This window comes from Taurulus bubalis (genome assembly GCF_910589615.1).
Source record: "Taurulus bubalis genome assembly, chromosome: 20".
NCBI classification, from domain to species: domain Eukaryota; kingdom Metazoa; phylum Chordata; class Actinopteri; order Perciformes; family Cottidae; genus Taurulus; species Taurulus bubalis.
Genome location: NC_136608.1, coordinates 13,071,001 through 13,086,519, shown reverse-complemented (window position 1 = coordinate 13,086,519; position 15,519 = coordinate 13,071,001). Strand labels below are relative to the sequence as shown.

The 15,519-nt window shown below is 42.6% G+C and overlaps 1 protein-coding gene across 2 annotated transcripts; it reads right to left on the bottom strand.

Annotated features, from left to right (window-relative positions):
* Positions 1-934: 934 nt before the first annotated feature.
* Positions 935-11,967, bottom strand: syt10 (synaptotagmin X; the record flags this gene model as incomplete). Of its 2 annotated transcripts, none has more annotated exons than XM_079235738.1 (7): positions 935-1,006; positions 2,839-2,968; positions 3,154-3,325; positions 3,658-3,778; positions 5,210-5,771; positions 10,708-11,101; positions 11,766-11,967. In XM_079235738.1, 7 exons carry the CDS (start codon positions 11,965-11,967, stop codon positions 935-937), a joined length of 1,653 nt encoding a protein of 550 aa, XP_079091864.1. The 2 variants fall into 2 exon arrangements, with proteins under 2 accessions (XP_079091864.1, XP_079091865.1); XM_079235739.1 differs by having other exon boundaries at positions 11,781-11,967.
* Positions 11,968-15,519: the final 3,552 nt, after the last annotated feature.

The following is a 15,519-nucleotide window of genomic DNA, read 5'->3' as shown; positions in this document are numbered from 1 at the left end:
CATTCATGGATAAAGTCAGCGGGGAACAGTGATGGAATGTAGCGCAATAGATGCTTATGAAACACTCACATATTGCGTAATGTTTAAGATTGTATTGTGAATTAAGTGTTGTGATAATATTGTATCGTGGGGCCTGCCCTATTCGCTATCTACCTATCGTTCAAGCAACGTTAGCTAAAAATGACCAGCACCTTGAATGTACGAACCGTACGCACTTCTTCTTCGCTAGCATCTAGGACACAGATTATAAAACCGTTTGCAGAGTTTCTTTTTTTTACCATGTTACCACAGATGGACTTTTGTAGTTTGCTACATGTATCTGCTACACTTTCTCTACATCTGAGTCACGCTGACTTTTCTAACGTCGGCAGGTAACAGTGGCTGGTTACCGGCTGGTTTTAAAGAGAGATTTACCCAGCCCTTGTAAACGCTTGTGTACCCGCATTCTTCAGCGAAGACCTGGATTGAGACTTACTGGATTTATTGAATGTTTTTAGTCAAGTAATTGTTTTTGTGGCATTGAGCAGCGTAGCCCTTGGACTTCCTGCCATTTCAAAGGGGAACGCTACCTCACTACAGAGCTCTAGGGCCAGAGGACATTTTTCTTCTTCTCATTATCTTAAAAAGGGGCGATGCAGCTGCAAGTGACTCGTCGGTGACTTCTTGCAGTGAGGGCTACAATTCATGTGGTCTGTGTCAATGTAAAGCCTTTCGGAGAACTTCAAAGCAGATGTATGAAAAAAAACAACACTTGAAGGATCCGAGTTCAAATGAACAAACAAGAACAATTGTAATACAACTTTGTTTGTTAGAAACACCTTAAAAAACGTGTCGGAATGATTTTTCAGACGACGTGCTCACAAGAGACTTTAGCGACTCTAAACAAACACCTGGTTGTTTACAGGGTTGGTGTTAACCACGCCACCTGCGATCATCAGGGCGTCCGCGGAGGTTTGGGTGAAGGACACGAACCTTGACTCTCAAAGCTTGCTGCTCTTCCAGGCCACTGGAAGGTAAGAAAATTACAAAACACAACACATTATAGAGGCCTCAGGGTGTACTGTGATCATAGGCAAAAAACAAACAAAAAATAAGTTGCATTGACACAGCTGGGTCCGGTCACAGTTAGCAGCAGAGACAGATCATGGCCATGAAACCATTATAGCGATTTCTAATATATTGCCTTTACTTTTTTGGACAAAGTGCGGCAGGGCACTTTGCACTTCATCCACATCGGTTATAAACTTATTTGACCATTTCTTTTGTGCGCGTACACGCGGGTGTTTGTGCATATGTTGGTGATGTCACTTCATCTGGAGCTGATTTCAACGTACATTGCCAACTTTGACATCAGCAGCAAAGAGATGCAGTGTGAGTGTATTTTGTTGCATGTTGGCGATGAGGCAATTTACTAAGGCATAACAAGACGAGATATGAGTGCTATGCCATGATTCAATATGTGGTCTTAAAGTTTGAGTATCCCACACCCCTTGAGGACCTGAAAGTTGACTGTCAAAAAATAAGCTCCCTTTAGCAACAACACTGTCTGTTTGGCTGTTTGGCTATTGTGACAGATTCCAGCATTCTGCACAGCAGGGAAAAAAAATACATTGTTGGATAAGAAAAATTGGATTGTCACCTTCAAAAACGAAACTATCTAGAGATTGTTAGATACCTGTGAAACCATTCTTGCAGCAAAAATCCTCTTCTGTTAGCGTGCTTCTTCCTAAAATATAGCATAAGACATAGCTTCCATTTAAAACTTCCCTTGTAGCTTGGGAACATGCATTAAATGCTCTTCCTCTGGTCTGGACATCCTCGCTGTCTCGTTTGCGGTACCTGAAGTGTTGTGTGATTATTTATAACGCTTCATGCATGGGTTAATAATTTTACTTTAGTATGTTTAGCACACTGTTTAATCTTGGACAGAAGGAAATATACCCCAGAATAAAACAAGATTTACAAATATACACACACCGAGTTGACTATACTCCCATATCCATATACAATGAGTGTTTACTACAGGTAACAAGGTTCTGACATGAGCTACAGAGGACACTGTTTTTGCTTATGATCACTTTTTTTTTCTTCACCAAAGCTTATGAAGTAGATTTACCACTGAAAATGGGTAATCACCTGTGTTGTCCTATTCGTCGGATGGTAAGTGGGTTGGGCAAAAGAGGAAGACACATTGATAACATGTAAAATATTAAATACATTACAGTTGGCCTTTCAGCAACTATAACACTGTCTTACTAGCTAGCAAACTGGACACCCAAAGCATGGTTTTGTTTGCAGTTTGCAAAGCTGGCAACGTCTGAGATGCTGTGTTTAGACACTTGGTCTTGCTGCTGTTGGTCTCGAAAAAAAGATTGATTGTTCTCATTGACCAACTTTACATCTCTTTTTAGTTGCTACACACATGCATGACAAAGGTAAGTTAGACAGTATCAGTATTGGAGTTGTTGGACAGCACCTTTAACCAAACTAGATGATGTTGATCTTCTTAAATTACTCTTTGCAAGACAGTGAATACGTTTTCCAAAATATCCCTTCAAGCTCATTATTTATATATTTTTTTGATTTTCACAGACAAACACATTTTTAGGAGTAGATTTGACGAACATCCTTTTAACCCGCATTTGTATGTCCCCATGTCCCCACTTGTTCCTTCTAATGTCAGTAAAGGAGGACTGTTCAGAATATAATTCCAGTGTTAGTAAATCAGGAGAAAAACAGAAGCGGATCATCTGAAACTAAACGTAACTGTGAAAGATCGTTCGCACAGCAAATGGCATATGACTTTTGGAAACAGGGACAAAAGACGTGTGTCTGTACCTCTCCCAGAGTGTGCCAATGAGTGATGGGCTTCCGCGGGTAAGCCAACATTTCGTTCCAGTGATCTCGTCCAAGACCCTCGGCATCTGGCCCGGTGCGGCACACGCCGATCACCTCATTGTGTCCAACTCTGTAAATAGTAAAACACACACAAAGACACATTCTGGATGCTCATCTTCTATTAGTCATGGAACAGACACAAAATTGCGCTCCAAAAACCCCAATTATTTTTCTTCACATCTGTAGTCTGCGTTGACTTGGAGACAGCACATTGTCCCCTACCTTATGAAAATATCTGGTGACGGCTTAACTCACCGATCATAATCCATCACCATGATGGACAGACTGACTTGCTCCACGTTCTCCGGGGGGATGTCGAAGATGATGGCCTCGTTGTACACTGGATTGAGCGTGCTCTTCTTGGTGGTTGTTTTTCGCTTCTTTAACCGCCGTCCATCACATATCAGGTAAACCTTCACATAAGGGTCTGGGAAACATGTTTACTGTCATGTGATGATAATATGAACCAAAACTTATGATACAAACATGAAGGGAAACTATTCTGAAAGTTCTAAATCTTTTCACACTCAGGTGTTCAGAAGCTCCACAGACTACAAACGGTTTCCTTTTTCACGGTGGAAAGCACATTTGACAGACATATGCCGACAGCTTGTAATAGTATATCATTTCAATAATTTGTCTTCTCCGGCCTCATTACCTGCTCTTTCCCATTTCCAATCTTAAGTGGCCAGACGCTGTGCTATTTATGTCTCAGTATGTACTTTTGACGTGACCACATCTTATTCGTTGTGAAGTTACCTGAGGAGCCTGTGATGTCCATGGCTTTGAGGTTTCTGCATTTGATGACTGTTACGGTCATTCTTCCTGCTGTGGGGAGATAGCACAGCGAGTACATGATCTCTCCCAGGTCAATACTCTCCTGGGGACAAGAAAAAAAAGACATGCATTTTAAAGCCTCTGACCACATTCTGTGAATCAAAAAGTAAACAGGTCAGTAAATAAAGGAGGTTGTATCTTGTACAACTGGTTAACTACTTTGGTTCAAACAAATATCTCAACTATAAATTAGTTTGCCATGAAATATTGCACCAACATTCATGACAGCGAGAGGATGAATACTGCTTTGTTTGTTAATCCCCTGAACTAGCGCCACTATGAGCTTTCATGATCTCCTGACTTTCCATCTGGCGCCATCACCAGGTCAACATGTCCATTTGTCCAAAACTTTGCTTCATGATGAGATACCTGCCAAACCAACTACGTATCCTGCGTTTGGTGCTCATGGTGAAAAAACAATGTCCAACATATAAATAGTAGCACGTATAGATAATATAAATCAAACGGTCGAATTCAATGCTAGTCTATGCACTCTGAGTGCCTTTTCGGTGAAACTCTGGGATGAAACGATTCCAAGCGCCCAGCAAGTGCTTTTCTGCCAGAAAAAGATGTTTTGTGGATACAGGCCCAAAGGGTTCAAGTTGCAGGACTAAAACACGGACAACTTCCAGACGGGATAACGTTGTGGTAGCGACCTGTCAATCACAAGGTTGCCATGCCCTAAAGAATACTCTGCTTTATCATGTATTTTAATCTAAGCGGGACCATCATTTACCAAATGAACACTGGAGCTCTAATGGCATGTGACAGAATACGTTCATCAACATTGGAGAGCGTGGGGATTGGATTAAGTGGAGCCTTGAGGTAATCACTGCCCACGGCCGACCACCCAACCAGAGCGCCTCAGGGAGGAGAACCCGAGATGGAACCTAAGCTAACCCAGCTAGGACCTAAGGCTACTCCACTAGCCAGCCTTTTACTGAAACCCTTTTAAAAACATTTGAAAGAAGAGTTGCATTGGCTAATTGTCTTAGCAGTTAGGTGTGTTGGCAGTAGAGTGTTCATATTATTGTAATTGGTAAATAACCACTTCATACTGTATGAGGGCCAACTATCTACAGTGTGCAATACCCTGTTTGTGTAAATACTTAAAAGCTTGAGAGTATGTTGCGGCCGTTCATATGACTTGTGATCGGATCGTTTACTTCTGTTGCTATATTTATCTCTGAGGAATACCCAGCCGTTTATGGAAAATGTGTGTGGGTGTGAAATGCATTTCCCAAAGCCTTTTAATTATGCAATGTGTTCCACCGGCCAAGTTCGTGAAACAATGTGGATGAATTCTGGTTATTAGAAGTGATTCAGTGCAATACTTCATGTTTAGCCCTTTCCTAAAAATAGCACAAGTTCCCGGTTGACTCAGAGACGGCAAAGATGTGCAACGTTTCTTACGTAGCAACAATGTCCACATATGTGAGGCTTTGGCAGTGTGTAAGTGTGAACGCCAACTCACTGTAGTCGCTGCATGAATATCTTTCCACACCACGGCCTCCCGGGAGAGATCAGAGAGTTCAAAGAGGTTGTCCACCACGACCTCGCCAATCATATCGTGGCTGGTGAAGCGGTCAAAGTCGTAGACGCTGAAGTGCAGCTTGCGGTTGCAAATCTCATCGTACACCACGGGGAAACAGAAGGTCTCGTCAAACATGGGGTTCAGATTCTTGCGGTGGACGCGCGTCTGGAACTTCTTCTTCCTCTCCGGCAGCAGGTAGATCTTGACGTACGGGTCGGAGGTGCCCGAGAAGTCTTTGGCGGGCAGCTCCAAGGCCTTGAGGATTCTCACCACCAAAGCTTGCTCCTCGTGGTCGTAACACAGCGAGAAGCTGAGCTTTCCGCAAGTCTCCACGGGCTCTCTTGCTCCATCCTCTGAGTCCACAGATTTCTGCTTGTAGAGTTCAGGCTTTATTCTTCCAATGCTCACGGTAGAAGACTGGCGGAGAGGCACCGTATCCATGCTGAAGTCAAAGCTGGTGACATTCATCTGACGAGGCAGGTGGCGGCGGAATGAATTGTGCCTGTTGGAAAGGGTAAAGGGTATCCGGTAAATGTCTGTGTGTTTCGCACGAGTGGCTTTGTTATGAGGAGGGCTAATGGTTTGTCAGGAGAGGGTTACTATCTGAAAAGCACCATGCATAATAATGAGGTGCTCATGGAGCATTGAGACATTACTGTCTGGTAGCATAGCTGAAAAAAATGGTCTTTGGTTGGTCTTTAATCTTCAGGTAAGAAGCAGATATATTCACTGAACAACAAACTGGAATGCTATCGGAGACAACACGTACTTCGAGGCATCATTTCATTTGCCTAAAATCTGTAATTTTGAGGACAACCTAAGAGCACTGTGACCTACTACAAAGTACACTCAGCATCCTTTCTCTTTCTTACTGAACACAGGTGTGTTTTACCCTGAATGTAGTCCCAGACAATAACATCACAAGTGGCCACATTTTCTTCATCTTTGTCACCACTGACCATGGGCTTTTGTGGAGGGAAGAAACAACATTTGTAGCATTCAGACAAATTACCTGAATGCTGCAAATGTCTGTGAAGTTGAAATCTTTTGGAGAAAAAAAACCCTGACTGCTGTGTTTGGCTCGCCAATCTTGTCACCTAGCAACTGGCCCTCCTCCTTTCTGACAGTAAGACAATCACAGTGATCTGACAGCCATGGCACAAATGATACGCCCCTGAAAGAACCGCTGAAGATGTAATGCTTTTCACCTGAGTATTGTAAACAACATAAAAAGCTGCAAGTTTAGCCTACATCCTCTTTCTTTTCCACATTCCTAACAATCCGAAAGATACCAGCTACCTTACAATACCTTACAATATAAATTGTAAAAAAAATTGGTTGATGTGTGAATTCTCTTTATTTATGGTTTATATCGAAAAATAGAATCATGTTCGACATGTTGGGAAAGAATCTCCAATCATGAAAACCATGTGTAGGTGATCACATTACTTTCAAATATATTGATAATAGGTTATAGATCCATTTAAAATGCCAAATACTTGCTGTTTCCAGATTCTCACTGTTTTTCCTTGTCCTAAAAATAGTCCTTAATTGCAGCCCAATCATTGTATTATTGGCCTGTCTGTAAATAAAAGCATCAGTACTTGCTAATTAATGGAACCACAAAAAATGCACAGTCGTCATCAATGTTCCCTCTAATTTTTTTCAGCACTGAGTTTTTTTTTTTTTTTCTGAGCGCACATTTCAGCACTGTGAGCAATTTGCAACCACGCGACCTGCCGAAAATGACCACACGCCTGCGTTAGCCATAGGGGATTCAAAGAGATGACAGCAAATGCATCAATATGTATACAAGGTTGATATTTATTCAATATCCTTTATAATCAGGCCCGTAGAGATTACCCCCGCAACCCCCGCACCGCAGGGGGGGGCCTCGCAGGAACAGGGGGCCTCGCGTGGCATTTTTAATTTTTTTTTACTTTCCGCGACGCAAGTAACGTTTCACGAAATCGCTCGTAACTATCCTTTAAAACAACGGATTTCAATAATAAACACATCTCCGTGACCGTGCGGGCATGTAGGAGTCGAACTGCATCTAGATCTTTACCAGCCACCTCTAAGTAACTTTAAATTCCGTCAACCGTCAGAGATTTTTTTATTTTACATTTCTGGGTCCAGCATTTCCCCTGTCAAATGGACGATCTTTGATCCACCTCAGACAGCACATGCACAGTATACTGAAGAGAATGCACCCGGGCTGGCTTCTGGGAAATGTAGTTTTCTTTATAGAACTTTGACGTTTTTCATTTTTGAACCGATTTACAGTTTTTCCCCTGAAAAGCCTTCAAATGACCCCAGCACTTTGGTCGTTTCATTGCATATTCGGGTTCTTTAGGCTCTGTTCTTTCTAACAAGGGGTATTATTAGTACGTGAGACCTTGCTAAGGGTCTGAAGCACACATTTTGATGTCGGAAACCGCTCGAAAAGCATTTTTCTGCCATTCTTAATTAGATCATGCTGGATGTTCATAGTTATGATCAAAATATGTTCTAAAACTTTTTTTTTTTTAAATATACATTTTCTTCACAAGAAAATTCTGAAAAAAATTATATAAAATAATACAAGTATTAGAACTCATTTGTAGTTCATACGACTATTTGAAAACGTAATCTTGAGACGCTCCCCCAGTACCGGGGGAATGGGTCTTCACAGTTTGCTATTTGACAGTTGCTATGTGAACGATGCCTGGTTTGTGTACGTTCCAAACTTCCTTTGCTTCCCGAGCTCTGTGGCCGTCAAAATAAAAGTCCCATTCACCGTTGACACTTAAATCATATTCTGTGACAGAGGATAACGGAGAGCCAGACGTGCGCCAAGGTTCTGCAAGTCCAGCGAAGTCAGGCTGCAGTGAAGAGTCAGGCTGCAGTGAGGAGCCAGGCTGCAGTGAGGAGGCCTCGGGTAGCCGTGCCACAGAGTCAGATGAAACTTCTAATACTACACTTTACCCTGGTGACCGGGCACATTTCCCGGTGGATATTACTGATGCTGACATGAAAAAGTTCCTTTTAAGGCAGGGACCATGTAAATGTGAAGGTCTGTATCCTAAAGATAAAAAGGGGAGATGTTTTTCTAAAGATTTGTATCATAGTGTCAAAAAAAAGGAACCAAGATACAACGCAAATGGCTGTATTACTCCCCCAAAATTGAGAGTGTATTTTGTGAGCCCTGTTGGCTTTTTGGTGAGAGAAGATCTGCATGCCATAACAGTGCCTGGACTACGGGAATAAATGATTGGCAAGGACTGTCTAGAATAATAAAAGAGCACAAACACACTCGCTCACATACCTGTTCGTTTATCTTTGGATAATGACCGCCGGACAATACATTATCCCTTACATATGGGGCTCTCAGGGTTATTCTGCAGGGGGGCCTCATGTGTTTCCGTTACGGCACTGTTTATAATGGCTGGACTTTGGGAACATTTTAATGATGGTGTTTTACCAGTCAGTTTAGTTGAACTTAAAGGATCTTTTTGAACATCAATAAGGGGAGGTTATGACTGGTTCACTGTTTATGACTGATAATGATATATATATAAAAATAAAAGTATCAAAGGTGTAGTCATTTCTCAGCAGGTACAACATTTAAGTGGAACTTCATTGAAAGAAATGCTAATGCAGTGCTTAACAATAATTATAGGCCTATTAAATTGACATGGTGTAATTTTTCCTAAAGGTAGCCTATATAAAAAATTTAATAACTTCATATTCTTCATATTTAAATATGTCTGAAAGTTTCATCCTACCTGTGTCAGTTTGGACTATTTCATCTAGCCACTCATGTTTGAACGTTAGGCAGACCTTTTTCTGGGGCGCCTGCTCTGCCTTTCTTTTCGCCATGGAGGCCTATAGCTGCTGCAGCAGGGCCCGCCAAGAGGAGCCTAAACAGCGCCGGCCCGAGCTCATGCGGCGCTCTGGGCGAGCTTCACTCCTGGCGCCCGGAGGAGGACAGCGGGGGTGGGGGGTGCTAACGGAGGCAGAGCGCTAGCAGAGGTACAAAGAGCGCATGTCGAGAAACGGGACGCTGATTGGCCAAGAAGACTCGACACGTTACATCAAAGATCTTATTATTGTGGAGATGGCTCACTCCTATCTCAGAAACACTGCGCGGCCGCGCACGCACGCAGCTTAGAGGGAACACTGGTCGTCATAACGCCATTTGCCTCACTCAGAGGCCATCCATGTCATAATCACACGACTTTAAGAGCAAAAGAAGTGAGACGGCAGTATCAGGGTTGTGTCCTCTGCAGCTCAGGTTCCCACAGTTTCAAAGACATGTCAGAGAACTACTTTTCAGGTAAAAAAAAAACATGGAAGGCTCCCTATAGAGAGGGTGTTTGGTTTGAAACATGGCAGCGCGACACGGTGCAGTGGATGGATATGAAGGGCTCATTCTAAGATAACAAAAACACAATGATTCATAGTTTCAGGTTATTTATACACTAATGAAAACATAGTTATGAATATTATCTTCCATTTCTGCCAATAAATCCCACTAAATCCTACACAATGGCCTTTCTAGATAAGATTGGCTCTAAATTAGTGTTTGGCTTGAGCTAAGAGCATATTGTAGGTGTTTTTGTCATTCAAAAAGGAAACAATCAGCGATAATCGTGAATTACCGCCAAAAGAGTAGGCGGAAGGATTAAGACGGTGGCCGTGGTAATCTTTAACCTGGCCTTTCTGCACCCCATGTGGGCGTATAATTCATGAAGACCGTGGTCTCAATGTAATTTAATTAACGAGCCGAACGACCAACCGAAGCAATTGTCAATAATGGCTTCCTCTGAGAAACTGAGCGCAACTGACTGCCGCGCCTCACCAGAAACCAACCTTCCACCATGACAGCTTCAAGCCCACAGCGGTGCTAATTATGGACGATCTAGTTTAAACACAGTGCTGGAAAACAAAGAGGACCAAGTGCTGGTCGTTTTAATTACTGTGGTTGCTTCCTGCCGTTGCCACATCAGCTCGACTCGCGCATAAAAAAAAAAAAGGGTGATTACAGGGTTTGAACTGCGGCGAGGAAATCTACTGGCTGGCTCATGAGCCTACAGGAGGAGGTTTTTCTTTCTTCTTTTAACCCTAAATCCCTTTTCTTCTGGTCAGACAAGAGTGTAAGAGACACACAATTCAACATGTGCCAGCGTTTCAAGGTCAGAGGATACAGCCCATGCTGCTCTGCATGACACGTGCCAAACCACCTCAAGGACTGTGGCTGCACTGTCACGAACTGTCAGGACCTTTTAATTTTTTTATTGTGCTCGGGGGGGCGGACAAACTAGCACTTTCTGTGCGACCATTGTAAGTAATTGTAAGCACCAGATGAGTGTGTGCAAATAGGGTGTCATTATCACGCCCTCAAATGCAGGCGCACACAGAGAGCGGTTGTGACTACGGTGGTTCATGTGAGGTACCTGGAGGAGGAGGTTGGCTCTGTGGTCTGCCTCTGGATCTTAGCCTGCTGGGTGAGCTTCTCCCTCAGGGCTGTTTGCACCTCGGCGGGGATGTCCGGAGACGTCTGGCTGATCTTCATGGCCGCCTCCAGGAGCTTGACAGTGCTCCGTCCGTTGGCCTTCACTTCCAGCGGGTACTTCTTCTCCAACTCCGCCGCTTTGCACTCGGGGTCCGGCGGGGAGATGGGTGGCGGCGCCTCGGGGAAACCCACGTGGAGGCCATTTTCGGCGTGGGCCGACAGAGCCTTGCTCCTCCAAATAGGCCAGCACAGCTTCCAAAAGACAAAGAGAGAGACTACCAACAGGGCGAGGCCACAGAAACCCACGACCACAGCAAGGAGACTAATAGAGATGTCTAGATGTAACCATGGAGAGACCCATAGAGGAAGACAGAGACACATAAGAAGGAGAGGACACGCAAGCGAGGGAGACAAAATATGACGGACAAACATGCAAGGGAGAAAGAGAAAAAAGCCAGCTGTAAGAAAGAGGGGGCAGCATATGCACCTGTTTGATAAAGCAGGACAATATAAAGTAATTTTAGACAGAAGTAGAAAAAAAATCTCCCATCTGCTCCTGTCATTTCCTTTTCTTGTTGATATTTAAAGTTTGCACTGACTGTGTACAGTATCATTATGCAATGAAGCTTAATGCAGCCCACTCTACATATGCAGTGTTTTAAAACGTGTGGATCAAACCTACACTGAGTAAATTACCCAGATTGCAAAGCCCAACTCTCTGTTTTCCACCTGTTGCTGCTCCACCAGTCTGCAGGGCTGAGCTGCAGCGAGATGCGTAACAGGTAGAGAAACACTTTGGCAACAGTTCAACGCGATAAAACACATACAACTATACGTGCCGTCGTAAAGTTTCAACAAGTGAGAGCTGTGGATTGGTTTCTCTTTTAGTTTTTCTTTCAAACGCTGCAACAAGTCAATATCTCTCTACGACGGGAACAAACGAAAGTGAAGAGCTGAGGGAATTGGAGGAGGAAAATAAAGACTTTTTTTGGCATTTACCTGCGTGTCCTTTACCTGGTATGTTGCTCTCCACGGGAAATATATCCGAACATTTCTCCGGGTCTACGTGTCCCGCGAGACAAAGATCCGTAATGATTTGGAGAGCCCTTTGGCACAAGGTGATGCTGTCCTGCGTCCGGAGACTCATGTCTCTCCTGTTAAGCCATTCCACGCCGGGGGAGCCGGGAGGGCGGTGGTTCATTTGGGCTCTTTAAAAAATTAAAAAATAAATATATATATTATTTGCCGCAGAGTGCAGCCCGTCCGCGGGAGAGAGCAGGGAGGCGCGCTGCGTCCTGATCCATATCCAGCGCGCAACGAGGAGCGACTGGAGACGCGCTCCCTGTGTGATGAAGATGAGGAGTCCAACCCTTGGCTGCGTCCTTCCTACAGGGACGCGCAATAATGTGCGAGTGAGTCCAGTTGGTTGGTGGCAGTAACGGAACTACTTGTTCTAGTAACGACTAGAGTTCCTGGTGAGGGACTGGCGACCTGTGTGTGCGTGTGCGTGTGTGTGTGTGTGTGTGTGTGTGTGTGTGTGTGTGTGTGTGTGTGTGTGTGTGTCTGCCTTTCATCCAACACATGCTCGTTTATAGATTCCAGTCCTCCCAACCCACCGACTGGTCTTGGTCCCCTGTGACCCTGGACAGTTTAGATGAGATGATAAAAGGGATGAGAGATGGATGGATCTTCGCAGAATAGATTTTCTAACTCACATTGTGCTCCATCGGCCATCAGATCCCTAAACACCCTAATTGAACGTCAAAGAGCCACGTGATCACAGCTTTATGATACATACTTTTTATGTATTTTTATGCATTATGTGGTTTCAACAGGTGTCTTAAAGTTATACAGGTGCATTGCTTTAGAAGTACATATATAAAGTGTATGCATATATGCATATGTATGTATGTTAACATGATGTAATTTCATATGTATGCACATTTATATATTATATATATATTTATTCAGACAAGCTTTAATACTATATTTATAGGGAGAGGACTAAACTGTCTCATTGACTTCCCATAAGAACAATATAGACAAGACACCATAGACTTTGATGTGTCGATATAACACATTTACTTTATTCTCAACCACAGGACATCACAATTAAACATAGCTGCTGCATAAAACAGGCGAGAAAGCTAGAAACTCAAAATGTTCAAGGATCTTTCATCACTGTCACTTCAAAGGCGTCATTGTAGCCTCCACTGCAGAAGTACAACACTTATCCTTTCTATTATTTACCTTACACTTAATGACAATGGGGGGCACCAAACTGTAGCCAAGGGAAACTGCAGAATTTGCAGGGAAAAAAAATAAAAATAACAACAGCTGCATTGAAAGAGATTCTTACTAACCTGGAAAGGTCGTGTTTCCACAAATTATCCCTTATTTTTGCAATAAATTGTTGTTATTCATGTCCTCATCTTTGGCCAGCTCGTGATTTTGCATTTTTAAAACTAATGGAAAACGAAACATTGGATAATGTTGGACCTAATGGACCTCATAAATGCACAAAAATGGAAATTCAGTGAGTCCATGCCGTATGACCATGCATATAAAGTGGTATACCTATGTATGTTGAAAATTACTCTGATTAGGAGAGTCTTTCTGCTTTACGTTCACCTCATGTGAACTAATTTTGCATGACCAAATGCATTACATGTCTGTCTTCTTCTTTTGTTTTTTCTTGCTATACACGTATGGAATCCTGGACATTACGAGTAATTACAAGAAAAACATCTTGTAGAATAATTATGTCATACCTTTGTTTCTGAGCCAGGCGTACAGGCATTCATGGTCTCCAGGGGATGAAGCCTAATGACCTTTTTGATCCCGTCTTCTCTTATAGCTCCACCATGGGATTGACATTTGTGTTGGAGAGTGAAATATCTGAAATATCTCCACAGCTAAGAGCCAAATTGCCACATATTTTGAGTCGACAGGCATGTCCCCCACGGGTTGAATAATGATCCCCTGGCGTTCTCTTTTTCACCACCAGATGTTTGAGAATTGGGATTTTGTGTGAAATATTGGATGGCTTAGAATGCAGTTCAGTGCATACATTCATGGACTTTGGTGCAACCCATACTTATTTTCATTATTAAATATTCTGCTGATTATTTTCTTGATTCATTGATTCTATGGTGGTTTCAAGTCAAAGTTGCGATCATCAAATTGCTTCTTTTGAAAGACCTTCAAGACAAGACATTCAAATTACAACGTTATAAAATGATTAATTAACTAATAATAGTTTTAGCTTACATTTTTCCAAAACGTATCAATATAACCAGTTTGGTTTTGGCCACTTGCTTGGCTGTAGACTCTTGTTTCTCTCGCTGTTTATTTCTTATTATATTATCGTCCTAATGTTCAAAATGGTTCCCACTATCCCAACAGAACAATGTTTCACATTTTTTGAGCACCGTTCCTACATCCCAAAGCCAAAACCAGAGGGCTGTTTGGCAGACCTTCAGAATTGGGAATTAACCGAACAGAAGGGCAACATAATTAACTGCTCTACTGGAGTTTGCTCAGCAGACTAGATTCAATACCACGCAATTGATATGACGATGTTCATACAGCCAGTTTGGATGTGTGGACGACGATGTAATCAGGTAATAGGAATGTGCTCTGTAGGACACAGAAGAACAATTAAAACATCTGATTGGATAACTTGAATATCCAAAACAGACTCCATGTGAATGTGGGATCTCCGTGCCTTCTCTGAGGCGAGTTTCCCCGGTTAGGAGGTCCCGCAACAAAATTGAGCTGAATCGATGGTTCCAGTTACAATACAAATTATTTATATAGAAAGTATAGCAAACACTATTACAAATTGAATAACGCTTTGACGTACGACAAAGAATATTCCATGGAATAGAGCCTTGAATACATCCCATCGTCCAGCGTTGTCTGGAGTCTGTTCGATAGTTCGCGAGAAAAGCCGTTGATTTCCGGAGAGTCCCAAGTTTCAAAAGTCCTCCTCTTTTCCTGCTCCTCTTCAGACCGTTCTTACATGTCCAGTTTCATTCGGCATCCCCCTCTTCAGTGCACCTCACATTCCTGAGCGCGTCCTCTCACTCTGCTTCACTGATCGTTATCTGACTTACTACCTCACTTGCATGATACATTCAAATACTTCTATCTGCTAAACTGGCCTAATACATTCAGTGTTATTCATTGATATACTTGCATAATACATGCAGTACTTCTTTGCCTCGACCCTCTACCCAGTGGTTCTCAACCTTTTTTCAGTGATGTACCCCCCTTTGAAATATTATTTCAGTCAAGTACCCCCTTAAACCAGTGCGAAATCATTTTTGGTTGAAAAATATATGTAATACACAGCACTGTGCCATCAGTTTCTGATTAAATATTGAATATATACAATTATCTTCATGAACTTACGCTTATATTTTATTGAATATTTATGAAGTAACTATTTTTAAAGGATTTTTGAATTGATGCTAATATTTAATATACTTTTTTTTAAATCTCCCGTACCCCCATTTGGGAACCACGTTTAGTACTGTTCTGACCTGTAAATGCATTGTAATACATAATAGCTACCACTCAGAGTGCTGTTTCAGCATTGTTTTCTCACACAAAACTTTGCTTCAACTTTTTTTTCAAGCGCTTTTGTGCATCTCTTGTCCTCTCTGAGTGTTTTATTTCCCTTGGTGGTTTATTCCCAACCGCAAATCATCTGACATGAGGGACGTGAATCCATAAGGGGCCCATCTTC